The 27494-nt window shown below is 38.6% G+C and overlaps 1 protein-coding gene across 6 annotated transcripts in view; it reads right to left on the bottom strand.

Moving 5' to 3' along the window:
- The window catches only part of CRB1 (crumbs cell polarity complex component 1), a 231195-nt gene that overhangs the window by 150103 nt on the left and 53598 nt on the right, over nt 1-27494 (bottom strand). For 5 of the 6 annotated variants that reach the window (XM_051820434.2, XM_070055059.1, XM_051820435.2 and 2 more), the window contains exon 2: nt 2990-3568. In XM_051820434.2, coding sequence (XP_051676394.2) covers nt 2990-3568 — 579 coding nt within the window. Of the gene's footprint in view, nt 1-2989; nt 3569-15917; nt 16065-27494 lie in introns of those variants that run through there. The other variant, XM_051820433.2, reaches the window with a different exon arrangement.

Raw genomic sequence — 27494 nt, 5'->3', positions numbered from 1 at the left:
GCACATGGGCACATAACTGACATCAAAAGCATATTGAAAAATTAAAGAATACAAACAAGGGAGGATATCTGTATTTCAGAAACTAATATTTTAATCAGGGGAGACAAAAACAGGATATAAGAAGTCCTTCAATAAACTGCAACTAGCTTGGACTTAGTGTGTATAATTACTGCAGCAATGTGAAAGTATTATTACAGCTGAAAAGGAGCCTGGACATGCTTCTTAAGTTAGGTGATACTTGAACTAGGACATGGAAGCAGAGGACAGCTTCGTAGAGCGAACATTGTAAAGGGGAAGGAAATCCTTGAATAAAAATAAAGTTGGGGTGGGCATTTGGCATATAGGGCAGCTGCTTGGCACAGTGGTTAAGTAACTGACCGTAACTGACCGGGACATTTGCATCTACATCAGAATGCCTGATTGAAGTCCTGGCTATGCTTCTAATTCAGTGTGTACTCGGGGAGGCGACAGATGATGGCTGAGGTATTTCAATCCACCCACATTGGAGAGGTGGATTGAATTCCAATCTCCTGGCTTCACTCTGTCCCAGCCCTGGGTATTCTGGGCATTTAGGAACAGAACAAGCAGATGGAAGATATTTCTCTCTCTCTCTCTCTCTCTCTCTCTCTCTCTCTCTCTCTCTCCTTCCAAATAAAATGAAAACAAATAAATAACTTTTTAAAATGAATATGATTGATTTGAGGAAATAGAATGCCTTGGTGGGATGGTGTGTAGAGATATGGCTAATGTCAGAAACAAACTGTGGTGGCCTTTCAATGAAAACCTAAAATTATACTCTGTGTAGTAGGGAGATCTCAAGGTTCTTCAGAAGGTTGTGGCACAGATCTGTTTTAGAGATATTATTCCAAAGGCAGTGTTCAGAACTTGGAGAAGGTAAAGGCTGAAGTGGAGAATTCGAGAGGTAGCATGGTGTTACACACAGAAGGTGAGGAAGTGCTGAGCCAAAGCACTGAGAACAGAATGAATTAACTCATTTTGGAAGATAACTTAGATGCCAAAACAACAGATTTTGAAGATTGGTTATAGGTGAGGTATGTGGAAAAGGGAAGAAATTTAACACAACAACAAAGATATATGTCTATTTTTAAAAATATTCCATAATGTTAGTATTATATGAGCAAAATAATGTTGAGAAATTCTCATGCAAATTTTGAAGAGGAGTACTTTCCATATAATTATATTTCATAACAAACTTGGGAAAAAAATAAAAAGGTATGTATGAAAGGGATGAGATAAGGCAAATTGAAAGCCAAATATCACAGGCAACTGCAAAAGTGGCAAATGATACAAGGAAAATGGTATTAATGTGAGTGACGTCTCAGTGATAGGAGTCAGGAAACCAGGAGAGTGATGAGCAGTATGAATGTGAGAAAGCATGGATGGGGTCAGTTGCCCCCTTGCAAGTACATGGAAAGTCCAAAAAGTAAGGCAGATGAAGAGAGATGGTCATCATAAAGACTTGACCTCCACGAGGAACTGACTTATAAATAATAGAAAAATATGATGCATTCTTGTTTTCTCTTGTCAAGAAATGAAAGAGATGGCTTATTTCTTAATAAAGTGACGATTTATCTGATTTTCCATACTCTTTTAGACATGGTATTCCTTCACTGATCACACATGCACTTTCGTCCTGGAAACCAGTTGGTAGACTGCCTTCCAAGTACGGTGCTATGTCAGGCTTTGGGTGTTAGAAGGCAGAGTTGAGGTAGGAGGAAAGGAGTATATTCCAATGCAGAAACCTGAAATTTTCAGTCCTGGAAGCCTGCTAGTCTCCAAGTAATTCATTAACTCTAAACTAAAGCTAAATGTATTTTAAGGCTTTATTCTATTTTTAATTGACAAATAAAAATTGTATATATTTGTAGGGCATAGTGTGATATTTCTGTACATGTGTAGGTTAGAATGAACAAGTCAAGCTAATTAGTATATCTATCACCTCAAATATTTATCATTTTTTTGCAGTGAAAATATTTGAAATCCTCTCTCATGGTTCTTTTTAAATATATGATACATTTCTATTAGCTAGAGCCCCCATGTTTTGCAATAAAACATCAGAACCTATTTCTCCTTACTGTGACTCTACACTTGTTGGCCACTGTTCTCCTTTTCTTTATTCACCCTCCCCCAATAGCATCTGGTAATCAACATTCTACTCTAATTCTACAAGCTTGACTATTTTAGACTCCACATGTAAGTGAGAGTACACTTACATGCATAAGTGTACCTTATACTGTGCCTGGCTTTTTTCACTTAATACAGTGACCTCTAGATTCATCCATGTTGTTTCAAATGATAGACTACAAACAGCAAAGAAATACATGAGAAAATTGCTCAACCTCTCTAGGCACCAGAGCTATGCAAAATAAAACCACAATGAGATATCACCTTACAAGTATTTTTGAGGATATAGAGAAAGGGGAACGCTTGCATACTGTTGGTGGGAACATTAGTTAGATAGTGATTTTAGAAAACACTATAGAGGCCCCTTAAAAGACTAATTACCACATGATTCAGCAATGCCAGTACTGAGTATATACTCAATAGAAGTGAAATCAGGATGCTGAAGAGATGTTTGCACTCCTATGTTCAATACAGCTCTATTCACAATATACAAGATATGGAAACAACGTAAATATCCATCAGCAGGTGAATGGATTTTAAAAAGGTGCTATGTAAAATAATGGAATACGATTTAGCCTTAAGAAACCAGAATCTAAGCTTCAAATCATGTAGCACCCCACTTAAAACAGCAATGGTAGACAATCACTTAGAGTGGAGTCAATGGATTTTGTAGTAGCTCAGGAAGTTTTCTATCAAGTGATTTTCTATCAAGTGATTGATTCCTGTCAATAACTTGGCCATTTTCATAAACGATTGAATGGTACAAAAAATATCACCTCTACTTCACCACGTTGAAGATGAGAAAGCTAATTACATTATCTGGGACTGAGGAGTGAGCACTTACCGGAGTAATCATGGGGGCAGATGCACACGTATCTTCCAATCTCGTTGAGGCACATGGCTTCATTCTTGCAGGGCCCCGAGGCACATTCATCCACTTCCAAGTCACAGTGCTTGCCTTGATATCCTGGCACACAGAAGCAGGAGTAGCCATCAACTCCATCCTGGCACATTGCCCCATTGTGGCACGGGCTCGAGGCACACTCATCTTCATCTGTTTCACAGAATCTTCCGGCATATCCAGCAGGGCAGATGCAGGTGGGTTGTACAGGGCCCTGGTGGCAAATACCTCCATTTTGGCAGGAGCTCACGCCACAGGAACCAGTGGAAGTTTCACAGGTTGTCCCGCTGTACCCTGGAGGACATCTGCAGAGGAAGCCTCTTCCTCCAGGGGTGGTGAGACAAGTGGCACTTCCTTGACAGGGATTGGAGGAGCAAGGATCTTTCACATCGTCACAGTCTTTGTCCAAACTGTCGGTTACATCTGAACAAGGGCAACTGTCTTGTGGAAAACTCTTGCAGGTAGAATTGTTTGGGCAAGAATTTGAGAGGCACCTGGTGACATTTTCATTGCAAAAGGAATCTACAAGGAAGTAAAAAAAAATTAAAATTAAATTTACAACAGTTGAGGATAAGATTAAGGAATTTCTTTCTTTCTGACTCTTGTGCCACTTCAAATACACGCATTAATGAAATGTCCAGTTGATTACAGTCTCATGATGAGCTTTAATTTCTCATTTATCAAAACTTCCCCTATAGTTGCTCACAACAAAAATGGTTGGGTTGAGATGATGATCTCTTCCATATCTCTTCCCAGGCACTGATCAAGCAATGGGACAAACTGAAGCAGCTGTTCGGCCTTCCTATACACACAGACCAGAAATTCACATTCTTTCATGGAAGGTTTTGTGGAATACCAGGAGATGAGCAATAAAACCATCTCTGAGTTCATCGTTAAATTGAAACTAACATTTACATGAATAGTACAACTTGGTTTGTGACTGCTTTATTGCAACCACCACTTTATGCTCAAAAAATAATAAAGAAAATGAAAGAATAAAAAACGCAATTCTGACTATTCACTGAACATGTTATGCTATGCACTAATTGTGCCTGGTATATCACAAATAGTATTTCTTATCTTCACGGCAACAGTTTGTAATTATGTACATTTTACTGTTAACATTTTAAATCCTGTGGCAAGGAAATCGATGTAGTAAAGTCTGGAAACTTTTTATGTGGTTTCATCTAATACATTATTTTCTTATATTTACTTCCTTTTAAGCAACTCCACTAAAGAAAATGACTCAACCTTGTTTTAAGCCTGGTTAAAAAAAACCAAGTATTTTTGATATCTGTTATCAAAGACCAGAAACTGTTTACTTTCAGCTAGAAAGACAGCAGCAATACACCTACATTGCCCTACCTCAAGGGTACATAATATCTCTACCCTTGTATCATAATTAGCTGAGATCTTAATCGCTTTCCACTCCATTGATTCCATTACACTCCCATGAGAATGTCAGGGAACTAAGAACTGGAGCCATCATTTGCTGCTTCCCAGGGCATCCATGAGCAGGCAACTGGAATCAGAAGTGGAGTCAGGACTTGACCTATGCACTCTGATATGAATTGTGGCTGTTCCAAGTGGCACCTTAACTGCTGTGTCAAATGCCTGCTCCATTTTTTAAGTTTTCCCTTTGCTATGCAGAAGTTGTTGAGATTTATGAAGTATCTGTCCATTTTTGCTTTTGTGGTCTGTGTTTTTGGTGTCATATTCGAGAAACCATTGCCAAATCTAATGCCATGAAGATTTCACCCTTTGGCTTAAAATATTTTTAACATTATATTGAATTACAGTATACATACCAAGAAATGCATATATACCTATCTGTATGCTGCCTACAGGAAACACACCTCAGCAACAAAGATACACCCAAGCTGAAAGTCAAAGAATGGAAAAAGATCTTCCATGCAAACAGACATGAAAAATGAGCAGGAATAGCTATTATAATATCAGACAAAATAGACTTTAAAGCAAAATCTGTTAAGAGACAAAGAAAGGCATTATGTAATAATTAAATAATCAGTTCAACAGAAAGATGGGACTATAGTTAATGTATAAGCATCTAATGCTAGGGCATCCTGCTACTTAAACCAAATGTTACTGGATCTAAAGGGAGACATAGGCTCCAATACAATAATACTGAAGGATTTTAACATCCCACTTACATCAGTGGAAAGACGGACCAGACAAAATATCTAAAAAGAAACAACAGAGCTAATCTACATTACAGACCAAGTGGACCTGGTAGATATGTACAGACTGTTATATCCCATAGCTGCATAATATATGTTCTTTTCATCAGTGTGTGGAACATTGTCTAGGATAGACCATATGCTAGGCCATAAAACAAGTCTCAACAAATTAAACGAAAATGAAATTGTACCATGTAGCTTTTCTGACCACAGTGGCATGAAACTGGGAATTAACAACACAAGAAAACCTAGAAAATACACAAACATGTTCCTTAATGAGCAGGATAGAAGAAATCAAAGGGAAATCAGAAAATTTCCAGAAATGATTGAAGATGACAACACAACATATTAACTACTCCTTGGATATAGCAAAGGCAGTGTCAAGAGGAAATTTTTAGCAATTAGTTAGTATCTACATCAAGAAACTGGAAATTCATCAGGTAAATGATCTAACAATGAATCTCAAAATCTAGAAAAAAAATTGGAAGAAGGAAAAAATGAAAATTAGAAAAGAAATAAACAAAATTGAAATTAAAGATTTATTTACTTATTTGAAAGGCAGAGTTACAGAGAGGCAGAGGAAGGGAGAGACAGAGAGAGAAGTCCTCCATCCAATGGTTCACTCCCCAAATGGCCTCAAGGCCGGAACTGCACCAATCAAAAGCCGGGAGCCAGGAACTTCTTCCTGGTGTCACAAGCAGGTGCAGGCACCCAAGGACTTGGGCCTTCTTCTGCTGCTTTCCCAGGCCATAGTAGAGAGCTGGATTGGAAGTGGAGCAGCCAGGACCTGAACCAGCAACCATATGGGATGCCGGCACCACAGGTGGAAGATTAACCTACTGCACCATGGCGCTGGCCCCAAAACCGAAATTAAAAACATGCAAAAGATTAGTGAAAGGAAGAGCTGATGTTTTGAAAGAGTAAATAAAATTGATAAACCATTGGCCCCACTAACCAAAAATAATATCCCACAGCTTTTTTTCACTTATTTCCCTATTTGGAGGTATTTTACTTACGTTTCTGATCAGATGACTGTAGCTAAGACTTCCAATGCTCTGTAGAAGGAAGCAGTGAGAGTGGGCATCTTTGCCTTTTTTGTGATCCTAAAGTGCAATCTTTTAGTTTTAGTCAGATTTTCATTACTACAGCTAAAATGCCCAAGCAGAGCTTCTTTGGAAGTAAGAAGGTTTATTTTGGCTCTTATCTGAAGGTTACAAGTCCAAGATCTGGTGGCCCTCTATGTCTGGCAGCTGAAGCACGTGCTGTAGCAGACCTCCAACAAGGATGTCTCCAAGAAGAAAGCTGGACAGAGTCCCAGATAAAGGTAATAGAACACTAAACAGATCATTTTGAAAAGCAAAGCAAAACAAACTTCACCGCTAGTAATTCTAGGGAAAGCTGAAATTTAAACAATAAAGTAAGTGAAGTCAACATGTGTAATTGAAATGAATAAAAAGTAATGAGTAATGTGAAATCAATATATAATTGAAGAAACCAATACATTATAACAACTGTAACTATAAATAAAATATAGACCTACTATTGAGAGAAGTAGAATTCTGTGTGTGTGTGTGTATGTGTGTGTTTTAGAAGTGCAAGAGAGTTAAATCTAGTTTTACAATAGTAGGCTTCCCATAGTTTATGTCAACATTGAAATCTGAAAAAAGAAACCACTATTATTTTGAAAAACAAATAAAAAAAAACAGAAGAAATAGCAAGAAATTCTTAAGTAGTCAATTCTGGAGAATGCACATTGGGAGGAAGAAGCAGGAACTGGGGCAATAAAAGGAATATTTCAGAGGCAGGAGCCACCATGATGCTGCATCCCATTTCTGAGTGGCACTTCAAGTTCTGGCTGCTCCACCTTCAGTCCAGATGCACGTTAATATGCACCGGAAACAGTAGATGATGGCTCAAGTCCTTGAGTACTTATCATCCAAGTGGGAGACCCATACGGAGTTCCTGGCCCCTTTTGGCTTCAACCTGGTCCAGCCCCTACTGTCGTGGCCACTTGGGGAGTGATCCAGCAGAAGGAAGATCTCTATTTCCCTCCTTTTCAAGTGAATAAATCTTTAAAATGAGGGCTTATCTCTGCTTCCTTTACAATCCTTTGGGACTTTTAAAGCATTACAGAGGGGTCCACATGGTGGTGCAGCAAGTTACACTGCCATTTGCAAAGCCAGCATCCCATATCAGTGTGCAGATTCAAGACCCAGCTGTTCCACTTCCAGCCCCGCTCATGTGGCCCAGACCTAGCTGTTATGACCATTTTGGGGCGTGAACCAGTGGATGGAAGATCTCTTTCTCTCTGTAATTCTGCCTCCCAAAAGACAAAGCATTATAAAATGAATTTTCTAAAAATATATTTAAAGCAAAGTAGATAGATTTATGCTTTGGTCACACACCCTGCTTCTCATCAATTTGTCTCTGAGTGCAGTTTGAATGGTTTTTAGTACTAGTCCAGATCAGATCATCCATCAGCTGTATTCTCTTACTGTGTCTCCCCTAAGGTGACTGTTGTCCTTGCCACCATTTTCTACATAGGCTTGCAGGTGTGTCCACAGCTGAGACACCAACAGCTGCTCTAAGGAATGCAGCCCATGAAATGGATTTTAGTGACTGATGCAACAGTTGACTGTACATGACAACCAATAATCTGATGAAAAGAAATTTTTATTTTTCAAACATAAAAAGGAACTGTAATTTACCTTATTATTCAGCTAATTAATCAACGAGTATGGTAAAAGTACGCTATGCAAAGACTAATGATGATAGTGTTGCAAAGTATGGATTATGATTATTCTAATTTCTGTACCCATAGTTGAAAACATACACATCATATATTTAATTATATCTAGCAGATTGTCGGTACCAGATTGTCAGTACCTGAGTGAACAATCAAATAATATTCATAGTAACACCTTTAGAACAAGACTTACTAGAAGACATCAGAAACTTAATAGGGTTATTAAATTTATAATAGAAATTTAATTGCCAGGGAGAAGTCCATAGAGAATTTTGTTTCCAGTTTTCATAAGAGACTTTTATAAACAGGAAATTTTACTGGATGTGAATTGTAATTTTCAGATCTACATTGACTGCAAAATTGTTTCCTAGCAGTAAAGTGTGCCATCTGCTGGCTAATATAGGAAGTTCTACATTAGTGGGTTTTAGATGTAATTTTCTTGTCTTCTTCTCTCTCCCTTCCTTTTTTCTTTCTTTCCTTCCTACTTTCCTTCCTTCCTTCCTTCCATCCTTCCTTCTTTCCTTCCTTCTTTCCTTCCTTCTTTCCTTCCTTCCTTCTTTCCTTCCTTTCTTCTTTCCTTCCTGCCCTCCCTCCCTCCCTTTCTCTTTTCTTTGAAAGAGTAGCAGAATCCTCTAAGAAAAAGATTGAGAGGAATTCCAATTTAAAGACCCAGAAGGTAGACCTACTGGGGGTAAAGGACAGGGGGAGCTCTTTCAGCTGAGTGAGTCTCGCCTCCTGACTCCCGTGGAGAGGAACAAGGAGTCCTGGAGCTTAAGGATAGCAGTTTGTAAATGGCAGAAAATAAAATATGTATGCATTTAATTTATGTATTTTTACTTTACTTGAAAAGCAGACAGAGACAGACAGAAAATATTTCCTATTCTTTGACTTCTTCTCCAAAAACCTGCAACAGCCTAGGCTAGGTCAGACTGCAGCAAGGGTCCCAGTCTCAAGTCAAGTCTCCCATGTGGGTGGCAGGAACCCAACTACTTAAGCATTTCTGTATTTCCCAAGGTTTCCATTAGCCGGAAGCCAGACTCAAACTCAGGCACTCTGACATGGGCGTGGGCATCTTAAGTGGCATTTTGACTGTTTTGCAAAACACCTGCCCCAGAAAATAAAATATTTTAAGTAATGATCAAAGGTGATTATGTCAATGCTTGCTCTTAGGGATTTCTAGGGCTAAATTAATTAAGTGGGTTTTTGTTTATTTGTTTGTTCACTAAGAAGTAAAAATTAACTTGATTATTTATTTGCATGTGTATTTTTTAATAATTAAAATTCTTGAAAAAATGGTCTTATTGATAATTTAGCTTAATTATACTCTCAAATGTACTAATGCAGATGAATGAAACAGAGCAAGATTGTTGTAAATAGTATGCATTCCTCTTTCCTTGATTTTTTAAAAAGATTTATTTATTTATTTTTAAGGGAGAGATAGAGAATCTTCCATTCATTGGATCACATCCTGGCAGAAGCCAGGAGCCAAGAGTTTATTCTAGGTTTTCCATGTGGGTAGCAGGAGCCAAGTAGTTGGGCTATCTTTCACTGCTTTTCCCCAGGCGTATGAGCAGGGAGATGGAACAGAAGTGGAGCAGCCGGGACTGTAATGGGTGCCCATATGGGATGCCAGTATTGCAGGTGGTGGCTTTACCTGCTATGCCACAACACTCTCCCAGTAATTTTGTTTTTGGAACCAAAACAACAAGCTCAAATACACCCTTCCATTGACAGTCTATGAAGGCTCTAACACAATACATGACACATATCCCTTCCATAAAATCTGAGATCCACTTAAGTCTTGACTCATGACAGTTGGCTTATGACAGTTGTGACAAGGATTTGCCTGTTCAGAATCTGTTTTATCTTTTTTTAAAAAAAAATTATTTATTTGAGAGGTAGAGTTACAGACAGTGAGAGGGAGAGACAGAGAGAAAGGTCTTTCTTCCGTTGGTTCACTCCCCAAATGGCCACAACGGCCGGAGCTATGCCGATCCAAAGCTTGGAGCCAGGAGCCTCTTCCTGGTCTCCCATGTGGGTGCAGGGCCCAAGCACTTGGGCCATCCTCCATGGCTTTTCCAGGCCACTGCAGAGAGCTGGATGGGGAGAGGAGCAGCTGGAACTAGAACCTGCCGCCTATATGGGATGCCGGTGCTGCAGGCAGAGGATTAACCTACTGTGCCATGGCGCTGGCCCCCTGTTTTATCTTTATACTGTCTTTAACATCTATTTGTTCATAAACAATGCTCAATGGATACTTTGTATTCATTGTCAAATCCATGGTTCTTACCTTAAGGACACCCTTTTCTGGTAAAGTATGCCCATAAAAATGTACATATAGTGGCTGGTACCATGGTATAGCAGGTAAAGCCACCTCCTGCAATGTCAGCATCCCATATGGGCACCAGTTTGATTACCAGCTGCTCTGCTTCTAATCCAGCTCCCTGCTAATGTACCTGGGAAATCAGTGGAGGATGGCCCAAATGCTTGTGCTCCTGTACTCACGTGGAAGACCTGGAAGAATCTGTTGACTCCTGGCTTTGGTCTGGCCTAGCTCCAGCCATCGTGGTCGTATGGAGAGTGAACCAGCAGATGGGAAAATCTCTCTCCCTTTCTGTCTCTCCTCTCTGTGTAACTCTGCTTTTCAAATAAATAATTAAATATTTTTAAAAGATCTCTCTGTCTTTCCCTCTTTCTCTGTAACTCTAACAAATAAATAAGTCTTTAAAAAAGTCTCTCTTTCCTCTAAAAATTGTACATATAAATGTTTATGTGTCTGTATTGATCCTTCATTTTATTTTTTATTTAGATATCTTATTATGACTATGTTAAATCTTGTCTTAAGATTTACTAAACTAATTTTATAGCTCTCTAATCATCTCTGACTCTAGGTCTCTCTTACTGATAATAACTTCAAGAATCAAATTTATCCTGTGTCAGTAGGAGGTAAGGATGGAGGAGTGGGTGGAACTATTATGGCTGTTCCTATCTGGATAAAGTACCTCTTTTTACCTTGGGTCATGTTGAGCTATGCTGAGCAATTCCTGTGTCCTCCCAAGGAACACACATGGTAGGAGTCACAGTTAGGTGCATCACTCTGGGCCTTGGATTTTCTGTGTTTATTTTTCACTCAAACTACTGGGAGATGCGCTGGGACTAGAGGGAAGTCATGGCTAGGGGTAGAAAGAAAATATTTCAGCTGTGGTATGTGTGGCTTGGAGAAGGTTTTTCAATTTAGCAAGGCAAGGGGGGGCTTTTAACAAAGTGATTAAGCCATCTCTAGAGAGGCCCACATGCCATATTGGGGTGTCTGAGTTCAAATCTTGGCTCCACTCTCCATTCCAGCTTCCTGCTATTGCACACTTTGGGAGGCATGAAGCACTTAGGTCCCTGTCACCATGTGGGAGATCCAGATGTAGTCAGGTTTCTGACTTGGACTCAGCTGTTGTGGGCATCTGGTGAGTAAACCAGCAGATGGAATCTCCTCTCTCTCTCTCAGTGTGTGTGTGTGTGTGTGTGTGTGTGTGTGTGTGTGTTTCTGTCTCTCTTGGCCTTTCAAAAAATAAAAAAATAAAAATTTTAAATATGAAAAAGCATATTGCCTTCTATTTTAATCCTACCTTCACTATACATTCAGCCTAATTTTGCCAAAATAAAAGTGGGAAATAATAAAGGACTTGTGAACATAAAATTCGACATTCCCCCACACATCCAATGAATGGTCTCTGATATTTCTCTATGGAAAAATGTCATACAGAAGATTTAATAAATACTTACTAATGGAATGATGCTGAAGAGGAATAGAAGGTATAACCAATAGCTCTAGAAGTAGTCCAAGTGTTGGCCGGTGCCGCGGCTCAATAGGCTAATCCTCCACCTAGCGGCACCGGCACACCGGGTTCTAGTCCCGGTCAGGGCGGCGGATTCTGCCCCGGTTGCCCCCCTTCCAGGCCAGCTCTCTGCTATGTCCTGGGAGGGCAGTGGAGGATGGCCCAAGTGCTTGGGCCCTGCACCCCATGGGAGACCAGGAGAAGCACCTGGCTCCTGCCTTCGGATCAGCGCGGTGCACTGGCCGCAGCGCTCTGGCCACGGCGGCCGTTGGAGGGTGAACCAATGGCAAAAGGAAGACCTTTCTCTCTGTCTCTCTCTCACTGCCCACTCTGCCTTGTCAAAAAAAAAAAAAAAAAAAGAAAGAAAGAAAGAAAGAAATAGTCCAAGTGTCCATGTCTAAGAAGTTAGTTTATAAAAACAAAGTGTTTTTCTTAATTGGCTCTAGGCTGATTTCTGTAGAAAGTAAAATTTCATTTCATTTCAGGGTTGGTACCAGAGGGCACATCTTTATTCTGGACAGAGCCATGATGGCTTTCACAGGGTCGGCAGTCAATAGACATTTGTTGAATAATGAATGAGCGAGCAAGAAAACCTGAACTCTCATTTAAGCCTTGCTGTGAAATTCTTGCTTTGGCCTCTTTTGATAAAATCACACAGAACAAATCATCAGTTAAATCACTTGCTTTGATGTACTGTAGGACAGAATCCACATGGAACAGTAAAAATAAGATGTAGAGGAGCTCTTTAAAGCCATTCCTTTCCTGTGCATTTCTAAGGCATCTAAAAAAATAGGTATTTGCTGTCTTATATACAGTTATTTCTGTACATGCGGTCCAAATACTTAGGCTAATTTAAAGCAATGGGAACAGCACAATTTTACGGTCCATCAGAAATTTAAATTTTAGCCCTGCTCTGTACTATTCTGTGGCTTTAGGAAAATCATTGCCAATGACCCTCAGTTCCTTCATTTTTAAAGGGAGATAATATGAAGGTATTGCAGAAAGTTCATGGAGAAATGGAATTTTAGGGGCTGGCGCTATGGCTCACAGCAGGTTAACGCCCTGGCCTGAAGCGCCGGCATCCCATATGGGCGCCGGTTCTAGTCCCGGTTGCTCCTCTTCCCACCAGCTCTCTGCTAGGGCCTAGGAAAGCAGTAGAAGATGGCCCAAGTCCTTGGGCCCCTGCACCCACGTTGGAGACCCAGAAGAAGCTCATGGCTCCTGGCTTCGGATTGGCGCAGCTCCGGCCATTGCGGCCATCTGCGGAGTGAACCAGCGGCTGGAAGACCTCTCTCTCTGTTTCTACCTCTCACTGTAACTCTGCCTGTCAGATAAATAAAATAAATCTTAAAAAAAAAAGAAATGGAATTTTAGAAATAGACTATTAGGAAGCAAACGTATTTTGGTGTAAAATGCTTTGAAAACTATTTAGTTTTTTCATGACATGCATTTGGCAAACCCTTTTATGAATGGATTTCAATGTTTTTTGCACCAGAATAACTTCATCTTTTAACTCCCTTTTCTACAACCTTCTTGAACGTCCCTCATATATGGCACAGTGGGAAAGAGCATGGGCTCCAGAGGTTGCATTTAAATCCTGACCCTACTGCTGACTATGTGAGCTTTATCAGAATAATACCTAGGTTCCTCAGTTTCCGTTTTTGTAATGACAACTATCCCATAGAGTTGTTGTGATGATTAAATTGATGTAGTAAAATGCCTAACAGTGCTTGGTACAAAGTGAGCATTTTCAGGCATTATTACTGTTGCTGCTGACTATCATTACGATTGCTAAGAACAAAAGAGATAATATACATAAATTTCCTTGTAAAAATCAGGCATAAACTCATTTTTTGCCAACTGTTATTTGCCTTTCTTTAGAATGCAGGGCCCAAAGAGCGTAGATCTTGTTACCTGTCTATTGACCAGCAGAATAATGCATACATGGTTGGTGCTTTGTAAGTGCATCCTTACCAAGTGCATGACTGAATAAATGCAAGGGAAATGAGACTGTACAAGGCTGGAAAGAGAGCTTTTCGGTTTTTGGAGTTTTAAGATGTACAAGATGTATAAGATGTACAAGTCCATCATCAGCAAAATCGTCAAATTCATACTTACCACAATTAACTCACATTAACTCACTCTCCACAACACGAATTCTTTATTCTAGTTCAGAAGATTGTTTATGGGCGAAGTTCATTGGTGTAACCTGTCCTCAATATCCTTATTCTAGTATTAATTTCTCATTACAAGGCCCATGGCCTTACCTAGAAATATTCTTATGAATATATCTTAAGAACTCTGTACCCATATATAATAGGAATTTTGCTAAGTGCTTTAACATACAATTTCTGATCTGCAATGTCTTCACATATGAAATCAAGGGCTGCTAGTCCAGATAATTCTTTGTCTCTCAGAGGTTCTCAAAGCCTCTGGGTGCTGTTTATGTAGCCTAACACCTAAGCACAGTGTCTGACCTGAATCTGGCCAGAGCTAGTATTTGAACCCAGGCACTCCAATATGGAAAATGGACATTATAACTGCTAAGCTAAATGCCTACTCTTATTGCCCATAATTTTGCATTCTTGTTGCAGCCACAGAACTTTTCATTATTAAGACATGATTTTTTATACTTATCTATATATTTTCTAAATTGTTGTTTCATATATATGAAGATTTGCCTTTACAGTTATCAAATAAATTATTTAAGTTTAGGACCTATTTCTTCAGAATGCCTGTGTCTATGATCTACATTTTCAATTTTGATCACACTTTTAATGCTACTTCCCAAACCACCAATAAATACATGCTAATTGTTGCCTTTACTGGTTAATTGGTTTTACCCCAGAGGAATTTGTTTTGTTCACTTCATGGTTCACTACACTTGAACAGAAAAGGAATGATTTATTTCTCTCAGGTCACTGCAAGTTGTAGAGCAAATTTTGGGAAAACCCAGGTTGCTGTGGTTACTGGAAAGCTTAGAAGACACTGTAAATATATTTCATTTTCTTCTTTATCAGATAAAGCCACATGGCACTGAGCACAACAGCTACAGCACCACTGTGCCTTTGGTCTGGATAAGATTTTGAAGAGTTTGTGAATGGCTCCTTGCCCAGCGTGCTCGGGCACACGCAGTTCTGAGCAAGACCTTGGTATACGCAGACAAGCCTCAGCTCATCTGCACAGCCACATGACACACATGGAAAATAAGTCTTGATCGCTTAGGGACCCATCTAGCAAACTCGACCCCAGAAGGCTAAGGCAAGTGCCTGTGTAAAGAATTCTGAGACTCCATCACTGAGCAGGAAACACTAAGGAAGTGAAAATATTGCAGTCCTGTTTGAAAACAGAGATGCACAGATGCTGATACCCTTCTTAGACTTGGAGGAGAATATCTCATATTAGAATTGGCAGCGTAACGGAATAGAAAAGAACACAAGTAAACGCTAGCTCTATCGTTACATTCCATACATTAGAGAAAATCAGCCTTTCTCAATTATGGCTCTGCCTTTACACTTAAAACGCTCGGGAGATTAATGGAGGAAAAGACAAGAATAAATTCAATCATACACTCTATTAATTTTAAGTCAATGAATTTAGTAAGTGAATTTATGACTTGTCTAGTAACACAAAGCATTTTATTTGAATAACTTAGTTTTTAAAATAAAGTCCATTTGTAATTATTGTGTATACCTCCAGTATCCAGCATACAGTTGCTAATCAATAATTCATTATTGTACTGAACCAGCAAGCTTAATTCCTGTCTCCCTAAGTGTAACTGACTGAACTTGAGCCTTCCATATTTCTGTCTCTTGAACAATTTCTTGCTCTTGTATCACAAGTCTCTTGCATATTGCCTTGCTCTTCACTGACAAGGGTTCTGGAATGATGCTTATGAATGAAATGGGAGCCTTTGTTTTCTTGTCATTTTTCACTATTAAATCTTAGAAAATTCAGAAAAATTCTAACTAACTTCTATCATAGTATCTAGTGAATTATAAGTTAAATAGGCACTGTGCCTAATTTGAAGCACACTGAATAACATAACAATGGATGAATATCTGTGCTCTATCAGTTAGGGCAAAAAAGACACTCACCTCCAGGAATGCCCAAGAGGTACAATAATAGCATGTGCACAGTTTTTCTAAAGCAAGAGCCTTGGGTGATCCATGAGAGTTAATAGAATTGATAATGTGGACTATTCAAGTAGGTCCCTCATGTTTGATGAGTCCTGTGAAAGATAAAGCTTTAAGACTATTTCAACTTCATGTGCAGAAGCAGGAGTGAGGATGCTATCAGCTATTTCCAGAAATGAAAGAGCTAAGACCCTATCCACAAAAGCTGAATAGTCACAGAATAATTAACTGCTTAATCTTTACAAAAATAAAAGCAATATTTTCAAGACTTTTATAAAATAAGTCGACTAATATTTACCCTCCAAGAGGATACTAATCCTGTGGTATAAAAGGGGTTAAGAGACCCTTGTGGAATCTATTTACTTCAGGTCTATTTCTAAGCACCCTATCATGTTGTTATAGAAACCACTTGCGGCTGAAAAATCCCCCATCATGATTATTGCTATGGTAACCACCAAAAGCTTAGGTGCTGGGTTGTTTTATTTAATCCATTTGCCATAATCTCCTCCTCCCCAAGAAAGTTGCGCTTTTAAATGCTTCTATGTTGCTGGAAACACTGTGGGGTTGACAGGGGAGTAACTAATTTGAGAGGGAAGGAAAAGGAAAGAAAGGAATGAAGGAATGAAGGAGAGGAGGAGGGAAGAGGGAGGGAGGGTAAAAAAGGGAAGGAAAGAAGGAGGAAGGGTAAAAAAGGGAAGGAAGGAAAGAGGGAGGAAGGGTAGGAAGAAAAGGGGAGAAGGAAGGAGGGAGGGAGGGAACATATGCTGCAAGAAATAAATACATCTATGCTATTTTGTTTATACTTTTCAGAGAATATAAACTAATAGATAACCTAACCAATTCTTAAATTGGTGATCAAATCTCTATTTGTTCAAAATCAAACTGGGTATGTTAAAAATTATAAGTAAAAATATTCTCATAATATTAAAGTCATCGTTAGACATTTCATAGAATTTCCCAATAATATACTTTTGTATAAATTAAATTAAATACATAAAATAATTTTGTATTGATGATTTATTACATTATTAGATTGTAATATAGCATCATATTTGAAAAGTCACATTTTGATATCATAATTTCATTCATGTCTTCAAAGGCATTCAATTAATTAAAATTCTAATATGGCATTAAATTTGAAATTTTTTTGTGAAAATGACCAACTGCTTATAAATTAAATATGATTTGCATTTCAAAATATTCATTTCCTCAGACTTCTTCATCTCTTTGTATTGATTTGCCTTGTGTGTTAATAACTAGAAAATTTGTTAACTGGATAATATGCTTTTTAATTCTTATATTCTAACAGACTCATATGTAAATCTAATTTTGAAATAGTTTGAAACCAGAGTTTTTTGACCCAGAGTTCATGTGATAAAAAAATGACACAATGAATTTGATGACAATGATAACCTGAAACTCCTCCTACCTCAAAGAATATCTTAGATGTATCAAAGTTTCCTTCTCTTTTAAAAAAAATTTTTCTATTTTTCATCTACTTGAAAGGCAGTGACAAAGACAGAAAGAGAGAAACAAGGAGAGAAAAATGAGAGATCTTCTCAGTTCATTCCCTAAATGGCCAAAAAAGCCAGGGTTGGGCCAGGTCAGAGGACCAGGAGCCAGGAACTCCATCAAAGTCTCCTTTAATGATGCCAAGGGCCAAAGCTCTTGAGCCATCACCTGCTCCCTCTCAGAATGAATTAGCAGGAAGTTCGATCAGATACAGAGCAGCCAGAACTCAAATTGGCACTCCAATATGGGATGCAGGTATAAAAAGCAGTATTTAATCTGCTGTGCCGCAATGCCCCCCCCCCAGGTTTCTTCCTTAGATAAAAAATGATAGCAAGAATTCATTGAGTAGAACAATGCTGTGAATCAATAGCTAATATTCAAACACATGAAATCGGGATAAACAATATAATCTGCTGTTTGCCTCAGCTCACTACCAAGATCATCCTTTTAGAGTGTCTGGTATAGGAACAATTATCACTTTCTAAACATTTTATTTGAATATAAATGACTTAGATTATTAAAATAAGTGTTTGTCATTTCCAGGATACTCAGTGTACACCCAAAACAAAAATAAAAGTGCATCTAATTAATTACTCAAATCAGATCAAGATACTTTGAAAAACTGAATAACTGAACTCACAGCACTTGAAGGATATTTTTAGTTAAAAACATTCAGAAAAACCTAAGCAGGCATTCAGATACGGAAGTTGATGCAAATGCTTCTTCATTTCATTTTATTGTCTGAATTAGTCATAAAGACTAATTCCACTCATAGGGGGTCTAAATAAGCTAAATGTTGCTTCTGATACTTTTTTCCACATGTGTGCATTTTTGTAACCCTCAGCAATTTTTTTTCTTTCCATATGTTTATTTTGGTTTTTTAAATGCATAGTTTTGGAACTGAGAAAAATTCTCTGAAATTGTGTCTTTGGATGAATTGTGTTGACATCCTACTTATATACAAATTCCAGGCTTTTTCCAAAACAGTTATGATAAAATAATCAGCAGTGTGTATTTCTACAACAGTGCTGAACGTAAGAATACATAAAATATTCAACATATTGTGATTGAAAACTAGTTTGGTTCTTTTGATTGGCTAAGTAGGTGCGAAATACTTTTGTGTGATTATTCAAGCCAACATAAATGATCATACTGTGATCACTGATACTGCACACACTTTTCTTATCTATTCTCAAATTTCCTGTTTCTTTACTCCAGACACATCATTTAACCAATTTACTTTTCTGTTAAGTTCCTAGCAAGTGTTCAATAATTTTAAAAGACAGCTGCCTTTCATAAAAGTCTATTTTTGGCCAAGGCAGAGTAGCTGGTATGGGACTTGCCCTTCTTATGTAGACAACTAAGTCAAGATGGGATTATATAAGGTTAAATATTTTCAGGCATTGAACACAGTGAAAAAGTATGGGTCTTTTAAAATAATTAAAACACACAAAATACAACTATGATTTCCTGGGATTTCTTCATGGAGTGAGTTATTTATTTATTTTTTGACAGGCAGAGTTGGAGAGTGAGAGAGAGAGACAGAGATAAAGGTCTTCCTTCTGCTGGTTCACCCCCACAAATGGCCGCTACATCTGAAGCCAGGAACCAGGCGCTTCTCCTGGTCTCCCATGTGGGTGCAGGGCCCAAGCACTTGGGCCACAGCAGAGAGCTTAACTGGAAGAGGAGCAACCAGGACAGAACCGGCGCCACAATCGGGACTAGAACCCGGGGTGCTGGTGCCGCAGGCGGAGGATTAGCCTACTGAGCAGCGGTGCCGCCTCTTCACGGAGTTATTAAGCTGTGGGTGGAGAAAAGGCTCCTCTGCTTCTGATCCAGGTTCCTGCTGACACAGAGACTCTGGGAGGCAGCAATAGTTCAGGTACTTGGATCTCTGACACCCAGGTGTGAGACCCAGACTGAGTTCTGGGTTCTGAATTCTTGGCTTCAGTCTGGTTCAGGTCTGGCTGTTGTGGACACTTGGAGAGTGAATCAGCGGATAAAAGATCTCTCTGGTGCCGGCGCTGTGGAATAGTGGGTAGAGCCGCCGTCTGCAGTGCCAGCATCCCATATGGGCACTGGCTCTTGTAAAGGCCGCTTCACTTCCCATCCAGCTCTCTGCTATGGTGTGGGAAAGCAATGGAAGATAGCCGAAGTTCTTGGGCTTCTGCACCCACCTGTGAGACCCAGAGGAAGCTCCTCGCTCTGGACTGGCACAGCTCCAGGCATTGGGGCCAACTGGGGAGTGAACCAGAGGATGGACGATTTCTCATTCTCTCTCTCTCTCTCTCTCTCTCTCTCTGCTTTTCCTTCTCTCTGTGTGTAACTCTAACTTTCAAATAAATAAATAAATCTTTTTAAAAAAAGATCTCTCTGTGTCTCTATCTTTAATATCTTTCAAATAAACTGAGAGAGTATGAGACAGAGAAAAATAAATGTTCAGATAACCAAAGCTGAAGGAATAAGTCAGTAACCAGCATATCCAATTGTTCAGGCTGAAGGGAAATGACATCAGAAGAAAATTATTATGGTTATCCTTTTCTTCTGCATTTTTATTTGCATGGAAAGTTCATAGACAAAACTAATCATAAAAACAATTATGTGTGGGAGGTAGAGATGGACTAGAAGCAAGTGTGTGGGAAAATTTTGGAGTCATGGAACTATTCTATTATCTTCATTGTAGTGTTGCTTATATGAAGGTTTGTATTTGTGAAAACTCATTGAATTACATACTTACTATCTATGTATTTCATTGTAAGTGGATTTTAACTCACTAAAAATTTGAAAAATTCTATGTCTGTATAGAGATCAAGGAATATATGATTCATGTAAACATATTTTTAATTTATGCTTTTTCCACTTAACATTCAACACTGAGTTTAAAAACAATATTTTCTTTTATGAATTGCTAAATTTTCTCAATTTAAGCCAGAGTCAACAAATAGCTTCTAGAGTTTATAAAAGAATGGTGTCAAAATCAATGGGCATTTTCTTAACATTGTGCTTAATACTTCAGAGTTAGATTAAGTCTCATCTAAAGGATTTTTTCATTCAATATTTATACTTTTGGTTTTTTATACCAGCATTTTTCTAGTATTTTAATGTCAAAGTGAATATAAGGTGCATTGCTTTCTTTTTTAAATTTTAATTTTGTTGTTTAGTATTCAATATAGAAAAACAATGCATGCATGAAGTATGTGAATAATAATGTTTATCAATTAAAGAAATTGTCCTTACCTTCAAACTAGATATAATCAGTTTAAAAAATAAAACATTATTTTTATTAGGAATGTAATATAATTGGAATGCAATCATTCATACTTTCTGTAATAGGCAGAATGATTGCCCAAAAATCTAACACACTTGCAAAAAGCATCTTACTTACTCTGAGTTAAGAATAGGGATACAAAAAAAAATACATGGCTTTACTGTATTAACAGATCCTGTGTTGAGAAGGAAAAAGAAATACAGATAAGTAAGACAGAGTGGGAGGTCATAGAGATATTTACTCGATGCTAGGGAGCCAAAGGCAAGAAACACTAAGTTCTGAGCAATCGAAGGAATTCATATCCATCTTCTTGAAGACCTGATGGAGGACTTTTTGCAAATCATCAAGGAATTTTTTTAAAAATCAGATCTAAAACTCTGGATTACCTCTTTACAGGATTAGAGTAGTGAGTTGTAGAAGTTGACTTCATTTTTGTCCCTGAATTTTTGTGTAAATGCATCTACTTTAATATACATATAAGTATATACTAAATATATTATAAATAAAAGTATATAGGTAGGCCGGCGCCGCAGCTCAATAGGCTAATCCTCCACCTAGCGGCGCTGGCACACCGGGTTCTAGTCCTGGTCAGGGCACCGGATTCTGTCCCAGTTGCCCCTCTTCCAGGCCAGCTCTCTGCTGTGGCCCGGGAAGGCAGTGGAGGATGGCCCAAGTGCTTGGGCCCTGCACCCCATGGGAGATCAGGAGAAGCACGTGGCTCCTGGCTTCGGATTGGCACGGTGCGCTGGCCGCAGCGCGCCAGCCGTGGCGGCCATTGGAGGGTGAACCAATGGCAAAAGGAAGACCTTTCTCTCTGTCTCTCTCTCTCTCACTATCCACTCTGCCTGACAAAAAAAAAAAGTATATAGGTATATATGGAGGTACTTTAAAAAGTTTATGGAGAATGGGGGCTGGAATTGTGGCACAGCAGGTTAACCACACCCTGTGATGTTGGCATCTCATATGGGTGCCAGTTCAGGTTCTGATTGCTCCACTTCCAATCCAGCTCCCTGCTACTGTCCCTAGGAAAGCAGTAAAAGATGGTCCAGTGCTTGGGCCCCTGCCACCCACATGGGAGATCTGGATGGAATTCCAGACTCATGGCTTTGGCCTGGCCCAGCCCTAGTCGTTATGCCCATTGGGGAGTGAACCAGCTATGAAAGATCTCTCCATCTCTGTCTCTCTCACTCTCTGTACCTCTGACTTTCAAACAAATAAATAAATCTTTTAAAAAAAAAATGTTGACATTACAAGACTAGAGCAGGAACCAGCTATGATGGCCTTGAAAGCAAGATCAGAATTTTCATATTTAAAGTATTGCCCCTGGGTTCAAGCCATCTGCTGGGGGCAGTTTTGGGGACTTTCCTATGCCCTGAACCCACAGAGCTTTTAGGTCTGATAACACTGTGCTGATAAAGTCCCTGGAGGATTCTCAGGAATTCCACACCCAAGGAGCCCTCCACCCAGCAATTGCTCAGAAGCAGGGAGAGAGTAGAAATGGAGGACCTATATTCATGTCCTTAAAAACTCCAGTCTGAACACAGACTATAATCTCTTCATTAAACTTGGCTGGCATGCCTACTAACTTCCTCAAATTGTCTCAAAATGTATGAATTCCAGTGCTATTCTTAAGGAGGGAGGAAAGCAATGGAAGAAACAAAAGACAGGCATGCAGAAACCACTAAAGAGAAGCACCTTGCTAGTCCACTATCCACTAGGAACTTATATGTGTCACAAAAACACTCTAGGACATTCACACATCATGTCTGGAAGTGCATAGAACTCTAATGAAAGAACCATGAAACTTGAATAATGCTGGAAATAGAACAATCTCACCTGTTTATCTCTGTGTAATTGTGAGCACCATTGAATATATAAAATACATATACATATATATCACATATCTGTACACCCACAATTATGTTTTGAATGCTTGTATGTTTTTAGCTTTATATAGTTATGCAAATATTTATTGTGAAATGCTAAATATATAAGGAAGTATTTTTCTTAGTAATCACTGTCATCAGAATAGTTCACATTCGCTGAGGCCCTGTTTTATCAGGTGTGCTAAAATGTAATCCTCACAGTATAATTAAGGGATGAATTTTACTATGCTACTTATTTTACAAAAAAAAATGCCATAGCACAGTGATAATTACATTAAAGATGACATTGGCAATAATAGATAATATTTATTGAGTCCACATGGCTTTCCAGTACATTTTTAATAACCTCATAGAGATGAGCTCATTTCATCTTTGCAATGACCTCATGATGTAGAAGTTAATGTTATTCCCAATTTAAAGATGAGAAATAGAACAGAGAGTTAAGGTAATTTGCTCAAGATCATGTAGTTGGTAAGGGGGAAGGGCCAGGTAGAGAGGATTCAGAAAGTTCCCATTTCATGCAATTAAGATGGACCAGCAGCCAATAAAATCTCTAGGTCCCCTTCCCACTGAACCACATTTCCTCAAGTTCTGTTAGATTAACAAGCAACTGTCATCTATAAGTGTAAGCCATCCACCCGCCAGTAGTAGTTCATGGAAATGTTTGCTCTTTGTTTTTAAATCTTAAAATAATTTAAAGAGGCCAGAATAATGACATAGTAGGTAAAGCTGCTGCCTGCAATGTCAGCATTCTAGATTTTGTTGGTTCATTTCCTGGCTGCTTTACTTCCAATCCACTCCCACAAATGGCCTGGAAAAAACAGCAGAAGACGGCCCAAGTGCTTGGGCCCCTGCACACATATGAGAGACCTGGAAGAAGCTCCTGGCTCCTGGCTTCAGTCTGCCCTAGCCCTAGCCATTGCTGCCATCTGGAGAATGAACCAGAAGAAGGAAGATCACTCTCTCTCTGTTTCTCCCTCTTGCTCTGTAACTCTGAGTTTCTTTATATATCTATATATAAATATATAAATGTATAAAATACATTTCTATATTTTAAAATCATATATTAATATATTTATATGCTATATAATAGATATAATATATATAAATCTTTATATACATCAAGAGATTATTGCAAAGATGAAATGAACTCATCTCTGTGAGGTTTTTAAAAATGTACTGGAAAGCCATGTGGACTCAATAAATATTATCTATTTATTTGAAAGGCACAGTTACAGACAGAGAGAGAGAGACAGAGACTGAGAGAAAGAGGTCTTCCATCCACTAGTTCACTCCCCAAATGGCCACAATGGCCAGAGCTGGGCCAACCCGGACCTAGGAGCCAGGAGCTTCTTCCGGGTCCCTAACATGGGGTGCAGGGGACCAAGCACATAGGCCACCTTCCCTGCTTTCCCAGGTGCATTAGTGGGGAGCTGGGACTCGAACTGGTGCCCATATGGGATGCTGGCATTGCAGGCTGCAGCTTTACCTGCTATGTCATAGCACGGGCTCCTGTGACTCTGACCAAATATAACAAATAAATCTTTTAAACATTTTAAATGAAAGGAAAAAATCTGTATTTATTGCACATCCACTGGGTTGAATATAATTGAGTCACATGCATGCTGATCTTCTCTTTGCTCTTGCAATTCCTGTCTTTTTCTCTAATGTTATTTACACACATTTTTGTCTCCCTATCACATTCAAGACCTCATTGGCTAAAACCATAACTTATTTTCCTTTGTATCTGCAGGGCCTCACATAGTGTTTCTATCCATTATTTGGTTAGTAAATATTGATAAACTAATGGAATTTCACCTGTACACCAAAGCTGTGAAGTAATTTTCAACATTGTCATTCACAGTTATGAAAATGAGTGACCAAGACAATAATTTGATGCAGGTTTCGACTTCTTAGAAATAGGTCTGCAACTCGAACCCTGCAATTCTGTCTCTGGACTTAAAGCTTTCACTACTCAGCATTATGAGAACTAAGTAAAATGAAACCTTTAGAGTAAGATAATGTGTGTAAACTACACGGCAACAAAAATGCTTAATAGAATTTAGATTTTTGTTGTTTTTTGCCTTTAGGTAATACTCAGACTCAAAAGAAAAAATTTGAATGGAACAAATAAAATAAAGGTAAAAGGACCCAAATTTTTACACCCAACTTGTATTTTTTTCAGTAATAGAAAAAAGTGGCCTTACCATAAAAATCAAGTTTATTTTTTTCAGTGTGCTGCCAAGAAACAAACTGGCAACACGATGTGACTGGAATACAGATCATTCGTTGAGTTGTAATAGCTAATACCATTTGCCCTGCTTTAGAAATGAGCACCTGGGAGCTTTTGTTCACAGAGAAAATGACTGTTGATGGCAAGAAAGCACTGAGTAAGACTTGGCTCTATTTGAGTTTGGGTGTTTACATCACGCCTTTCTGTGTGATTTTCCTTTCAGTGCAAATGAATTCAGCAAATGACCAATTTCTCTTTCTTCTTTTATCCTTTTCCCTTGAGGTTTCTATGCCCAAGTCTTGAACAAGCACAAAATTCCCTTTCCAGAGCCTGGTTGCTCCACACAATACTGTATTAAAAATATAGCCTGCTACCATCTGGATACGACAGCGTCTCAGTCTCCGAAAATTTACTCTGTCTCCCAGCACCACGCCTTTTATGTATTGGGTAGCGTGGATTGGCCACTGTGAGATAAGGTTTTCCCAAAACTGGGACAGGAAATTGAGATGATTCTCATTTCTAATGCTTCAAATATGCCCTTGTTTTCTCCTGATTTCTCCTCACCAGTGGCTGGGAATTTTGCATGACTTCTTCAACAATTTAACGTCCTTCAGACAGCCTGAGAGCCATCATCCCCCTACATTTGGACTGCATGGCCTGCTGTATACCAGTCTGAATCTCCCTGCTCTGAGACATGTCCTTGGGTCTGCTGTGCTGGTTCTTTCCTGCCCTCTGCTCACATTCCCTGACGTCCACTCTCAGACACTCTTCACTAACAAGCAGACTATGCACTGCACTTCCTTTTTGCATTCATTCATTTTGGTTTCACTTTCTATAATTCAGCAATGAAGTTATTTCCAGAATTGAGCTGAAAACATTGAGGGTTTGCTTAGTTCTTGGTTTTCTTTCTTATTAGATACCAAACAAAAGTTTCTGAAATGAGTAGCACAGCACCTTCATTATATCTGTCTGTATCATATTCTTTAAGATATAAACCTTGCAAATTGGGCAAATATTCACAAGGATGTGAAGTATCTGACTGTTTTTAAGTTTAAGATGAAAGTAAGGGGTTTACCTATTGTTAGTACTAACAATCAAAGCCATTAAGAAGCTGACTGGAAAAAAAAATAATTCTTCAGGTGCCACAGTAGTTAGTCCAAGATAAAAGTTGTGAAGTAAACTTGATGCAAACTTGCAGATGATTAGCAGTCATTCATGTAGGTAATTGCACCTCTTCCCGCTCGCTCTCTCTCCTTCATCCCATATGTATACATGTGTGTTTATGTGTATGTGTATGCATGTATACATGGGTGTGAGTTGCTATCCTAACCCCAAAAGTTTCCTTTAGAAACTATAGTTAAGTACATAGACTTTTTCCTTTTTTTTGGTTGAGACACACACAGAGAGAGAAAGAAAAGTAAGAACTCAACTGAGGTTTCCTACATGGGTGGCAGGGACCCAGTCACTTAAGCCATCATAGATGAATCCCAGGGCTTGCATCAGCAGATAGCTAAAGTCGAGAGCCAAAGCCTGTTATTGAACTCTGGTACTCCAATGTGGGACATGGTTTCTTTTTCTAAAAATTTTTATTAACATAAATATAATAGATTTCATATATTCCATAGATACAATTCTAAGAAGATAAACATACTTGCTTCCCCTCCTCATTCCCTCGAACCACTCTTCTTCCTTTTTTCCTCTAATTTTTTCAATAACATATTTTTATTTCATATATACAGATTTAAGAGCATAATAATACTTCCCACCATACTTCCCTCCCTCCTTTATTCCCACTCTCCCTCCTCCTTTTATTCTTATTTTTCTTTTAATTTTTACAGTGACATACTTCCAATTTTCTTTATAATCACAAGCTTAAACCTCCACTAAACAAAGAATTCAACATAGCAAGTAGAAAAACCACTGTTCCTCAAGATTATAAACAAGGACTATAAACATTAATCAAATCTCAAAATGTAATTTTTGCTCATATGCATTAGTTTTTTTGTACTCTGTATATTAGTTACCACAACGTATGGAAAATACAGTGTTTGTCTTCTGGGGACTGGCTTATTTCTGTAACAATAATGGTTTCCAGTTGAATGCATTTTGCTATGAAAAACAGGATTTAATTCTTTTTATAGCTGAATAGTATTCCATCAAGTATGTATACCACAATTTCTTTATCCAGTCATCAGTTGATGGGCATCTGGATTAATTCTATATCTTAGCTATCATGTGCTGGGCTGCTGTAAAAATGGGAGTACAGACAACTCTCATATACTGATTTCATTCCATTTGGGTAAATTCCCAGGAGTGGAATGGCTGGGTCATATGGTAGGTCTATATTCAGATTTCTGAGGGATCTCCATACTATCTTTCATTATGGGTGTACTAGTTTACATTCTCACCAACAGTGTATTGAGGTACCTTTTTCTCCTCATCCTCACCAGAATTTGTTATTTTTTGAATTTTTTATGATAGCCATTGTAACTGAGATGAGGTGAAACTTCATTGTAGTTTTCATTTGCATTTCCCTGATGTCTAGTAATCCTGTGCATCTTTCTATGTGTCTGTTGGCCATTTGTATTTCATCTTTTGAAAAATTCCTGTTCATATCCTTAGCCCATTTCTTAACCAGA

Source organism: Oryctolagus cuniculus, chromosome 13 (assembly GCF_964237555.1).
Source record: "Oryctolagus cuniculus chromosome 13, mOryCun1.1, whole genome shotgun sequence".
NCBI lineage: Eukaryota > Metazoa > Chordata > Mammalia > Lagomorpha > Leporidae > Oryctolagus > Oryctolagus cuniculus.
This window is presented reverse-complemented; position numbering and strand designations above follow the sequence as displayed.